At 36.8% G+C, this 4,870-nt stretch overlaps 1 protein-coding gene across 1 annotated transcript in view; it reads right to left on the bottom strand.

Annotated features, from left to right (window-relative positions):
- LOC107729507 (serine-rich adhesin for platelets-like) overlaps positions 1 to 4,870 on the bottom strand; it is a 19,236-nt gene that overhangs the window by 8,904 nt on the left and 5,462 nt on the right. Inside the window, exons 4-8 of the mRNA XM_016540046.1 lie at positions 3,205 to 3,314; positions 2,877 to 3,040; positions 2,738 to 2,757; positions 385 to 521; positions 9 to 169 (exon numbers count right to left, since the gene is read on the bottom strand). Coding sequence (XP_016395532.1) covers positions 9 to 169; positions 385 to 521; positions 2,738 to 2,757; positions 2,877 to 3,040; positions 3,205 to 3,314 — 592 coding nt within the window. The remainder of the gene's footprint in view (positions 1 to 8; positions 170 to 384; positions 522 to 2,737; positions 2,758 to 2,876; positions 3,041 to 3,204; positions 3,315 to 4,870) is intronic.

Here is a 4,870-nt window from a genome sequence, read left to right as displayed (position 1 = left end):
AAGCATACCGGAGTTTGATACAGTGAGAAACGGCTTTGGGGTGCCATTTCCCCTATTCCTGTTAAGCCTTAGGTCGGTCTCTCTGAACTCATATTTCTGTCCTGAAGGATCCCCAGAGCAAGCCACATCTGGTGACTGGTCTCTCTTCTTAAATGATCCCTCTCCTCTCCTGCATCGATTGGCATCATTAGAGTTGTGATAAAAGCAGATTTAAAAGGCTTTTAAATGTATTTCTGTCATTAGAAACCTAATTGACATTAAACCCTAATACAGTTCAGACCAATTACAAGCATCCATTGAGATAATTGTGCGTTATAGATCCCGCATCACTATAATACCCACAGCAGATTGGCCTTGAAGCAGTATTAACGTATATTCTCTCACCTCTCACATGTGCAACATTCACACATTTCATTATTCTCTCCAAAAAAGCTGTCCCCATAGTAACTGGTAATCTCCTCCCCCGGTGAGATGGGCCGCACCACTTTTATACAAGCTCCATTCTTATCTCCAGGGACAAACTAATAGGAGGAACAGAAACAGTATGAGCAAATTACTTTTCAGTATACACTGTTTGCCTATAATCTATTTAGTCATATGCCGGGAAACAAGTGAAAACAAATTAAGGAAATGTAATTAAAAAAAGGGTGATGCCCTGTTAGGACTGAAGTCAGATAAAATAATACAATAAAATAAATAATAAAATTTACATACATGTTGACTAATAAACGTCAGGAAAGTGAGTGAAACACACACAAACACACATTTTTATCAAATAATACGTCATTAATAGCGGTTCACTTCCGTGATTTGGTACGATTGCATTCACATCAGCAGCGAACTGTACCGGAGATCACTTGAACCATACCCCAGACCACTCCTTTTAAGCGGACTCGGGTACGGGTCGGGGGTGCGCACGCGAGTTCGGAAGACAGCGTTCACATCATCCAAACGTACCGAACTCTGACGTCAATCGAACCCGGGTGCGCACCAAAAGTGCTAGTGTGAAAGCACCCTAAAAGGACTGAAATATTTTGTAACATTATAAATGCCTTTACTGTCACTTTGATCAATTTAATGCATCTTTTCTAAATAAAAGTATTAATTTCTTTAATATATAATAAATATCTTACTGACCCCAAATCTTTGAACAGTAGTGTATTTTTTTTTTTTGCATAAGTCAGTCAATGTATTTACATTTAGGACTACAACAACCCAAACTTGAAAAAACATGGAAATGAGTTAATAATAATACTATAAACACAGAGAGAGTGAAATCACATACAAATAGTTAAAATTAAAAATATGAGCTAGGTTTAAATTAGTGCTGTCAAACAATTAATCGCGATTAATCACATCCAAAATAAGTTTTTGTTTACACAATATATGCGTATATACTGTGTATATGTATTATGTATAAATACAAACACGTTATGTTGTATATTAAATATATTTATATATAATATAAAATAGAAGAATATAAATATATAAATGTATATACATGTAAATATTTTCATGTATGTGTGTGCATTTATATATACATAATAAATATACACAGTACACATACATATATTATGTAAACAACTTTTATTTTGGATGCGATTAATCTTAATCGTTTGACAGCACTAGTTTAAATTATCTGTAAAAGTAATGGACAGTGTTTGAAATGATCTTTCAGTGCTTTTTAAAATCCTGTAAAGGGCACAATGTTTTAAAGTTAACACAACCCGAGTAGAATATATGTGCATAGCACTGATCTATAATATAGATCAGTGGTGCATACAGATAAAAGAAAATAAATGATACAGGAGAACACAGGAGAAATGTTAATTTCTGTATCATTGCCCTTTATCAGTATACTTATTTCTCTCTTCGCTTTACAACAAAACAGCACATTGTCTCACGTTTATCTAAAAGAACAAGCGCCAATTTCCAAGTAAACACTTTCGCTCACATTATTATCATGGAAGGGTTGTAATGATACCAAGGTTCAGTAATACATACCAATACCAGTGAAATGTCACAAAATGTTAAAATCACTTGATACCAAACTCCTTACTATTTAAATAAATAATACATCAAAAACAATACCATACAGCCTTCAAGTGTGTTTCAATGAGAGAAACATTGCTTTCTCAATTATTCAAGACAAGCCACTTCGATAAGGAACAAAGAAACAAATGACATGAAACAAAGTGTTCTTAAAAGGCTTATTAAAGCGATCCACACATGAGCAGTAAATGGTTTTGTCTGGTCAATACTGCTGTTTGATAATTGTTAAAGAAATAACGGACAGTGACAGGTCTATTAGGCTGCATTTCACCACTTGCACAGATCTACTGTGACATACCAGATTCTCGTCTTGTCTGTGTACAATCAAGATGCCAAGATGGTGCATCACACACAGATGTGTACCTAAGCACATCTCAGTGCACACACGCATCAGCCGACTGCGTGCAGGTATCGAATCAGTCATTTGTACTAAAGAAAAACTGGTATAGTTTTATATATTATAGAGTGAATACAAACATGACAACTGAAAGCAAATGAAAGAAACGCCTTACTCTCTTTTATCAGATCTAGCAAGACCTAGTTCAACTTTAAAGAGAAGTCTAATGAATCTAATGTACATAAATGGACATTCAAGCTGCAAGATACACTACATATATAATAGTGTAAAGTGTACGCAATTCAAAAGATTTGCTGGTTAAGCAAAAGCAATCATTTAGTATCTTACCCTACAGTTGGGTCTGCAGTCTTCTCCCAGCAATAAAACAAAACAGAAAATATTGTAATCAGATCCTGTACGTTATCAAAGACCGTATTTTGAAAAAGATGAATATTACTGATCCATTTATGCATACGGGCTCTCTCACCATGATTGATAAAGGCAGCCGGCCCCAGCCAAAGCTGAGCACATCTCTTGCGCGTCGAGTACATGACACTGAAGTCATTCACTCCTGCTCTGAGGACGGCACTATCCTCAGGGCTCAGCTCAGCTATACAGCCCTGCAGGACCTCCACCCGTTCTCCCACAAGCCTGGAGAATTCAACATTGTCATATCTTTAAACACCGTCATCAACAGAATTTAAAAAGTAGACCAGTTTATTATGTGTTAGAATTTAATAATTAACATATAGTTTAAATGTTGATCTTGAACAACTGAAAAATTATGATAAAAAAAAAAAAACAGTGATTCTAACCAGTGTCGGGTGGATGTGATTTTAGCTCCATTAGTCTCAGAGGAATAGCGGTTACATGGCTCGATGCTCACTCCACTGTCCAACAGAAATGCTGTCATATAGCGATACATCTACAGAAAATGAAGAGCAAGTTAAAATAGTTTTTAAAAGGACACTGCCATACACATTAATTATGTTATTTGAATAAAAGTATTGTGATACACTGTGCTAGTCTTTAACAAAATTCAATTGGATGGAAGGGAGAAAGGAAGGACTGAGGGAAGGAAGGAAGAGAGAAAGGAAGGGAGAAAGGGGTGCTTCTCATTTCTTATTTGCCCATTATAGTTTCCTTTCTTCGAGTCATAGCTCCATCCCTTAGGATGTGAGGGCAGGATGCAAGGAGAGAAAATGAGGACGGAGAAATCAAAGGAAAGCTTTTTTGTACACTGGAATATTCTTGATCACTCAAGCATCACTTCAAAGCTTCATCAGCTATGCTCAGTGGATCTGCCCTTGTGTTGTTAAAGTTTGGTTCTTTAAAACACTCATAATAAATATAATAAAGCAAAGCGCCCTGTTGAAAAATATAAGATGTATGGTTTATTTAAACTGCAAAGGTAAAACATGAATTAAAATTATGACAGATGTGAAGGGGGAGAAGAATTTATATGTGCATACACGTTTCGACAAGAAAGACTGCCACATAGAATACACCCGTGTATCCTCACTCATAGCTCCCCTGAAAACTTCCTTACACCTCATGATGCAATTAGATAATTGAGATGTCCATCAAGGTAGTTTACCCATAAGCTTTGCTTTGATTCCTCCATCCTCATTTTCTTTTCTTGCATCCTAAGTGGTTGGAGCTAAGACATGAGAAATGGAAGTGAAGAAAGGAAACAAGGATGCACAAATAAGAAATGAGAAGCACAGAGTGAGTAAGGGGAGGGAGAAAGAAAGAAAGAAAGAAAGAAAGAAAGAAAGGCTTCTCCTCTCTGATCTAACAGGTGTTGAACAAAGCAAATAGTTGCAAAAGATTAATTTTGATCATTTAAACGTTTTCAGTTAAAGCAGCACTATGTAACTTTTGGCGCTCTAGCGGTTAATAAACAGAACTGCACACATCCCGCGGAAGAACATTCCAACCGGAACTACTTCTCTAAGTTTATGTCTATGGCGATTCACGCAGGTATGCGTTACTCCGTAGCGGTGACGACCCGACCAGGCTACAATAGTCCAAATATAAGTACTTATTATAAGTGTGATGCACCAACTATTTGCTCAAACTTCAGTGGGGTCCACTGGGTGGAAGGTCCAAATTGCAGCTTCAGTGCAGCTTCAAAGCGTTCTACACGATCCCAGACGAGGAAGAAGGGTCTTATCTAGCGAAACGATCGGTCATTTTCTAAAAAAAATTACAATTTATATACTTTTTTACCTCAAACGCTTGTCTTGTCTAATTCTGCGTGAACTCTGTGCATTCATGACAGTTAGGGTATATCGAAAAACTCCCATCTCATTTTCTCCTCCAACTTCAAAATCGTCCTACATCGCTGTTTTACCGTTTTTTTGTAAAGGGCCTTTTTGACCTTCTTTGCACGTTCACTTTGTAAACACTGGGTCGGTACTTCTGCAGCGATGTAGGACGATTTTGAAGTTGGAGGAGAAAATGAGATGGGAGTTTTTC

Source organism: Sinocyclocheilus rhinocerous, unplaced genomic scaffold, assembly GCF_001515625.1.
Source record: "Sinocyclocheilus rhinocerous isolate Xijiao unplaced genomic scaffold, SAMN03320098_v1.1 scaffold697, whole genome shotgun sequence".
Taxonomy (NCBI): Eukaryota; Metazoa; Chordata; class Actinopteri; order Cypriniformes; family Cyprinidae; genus Sinocyclocheilus; species Sinocyclocheilus rhinocerous.
Note: the sequence above shows the minus strand (reverse complement) of the source record. Positions and strands in the feature narration are given on the sequence as shown.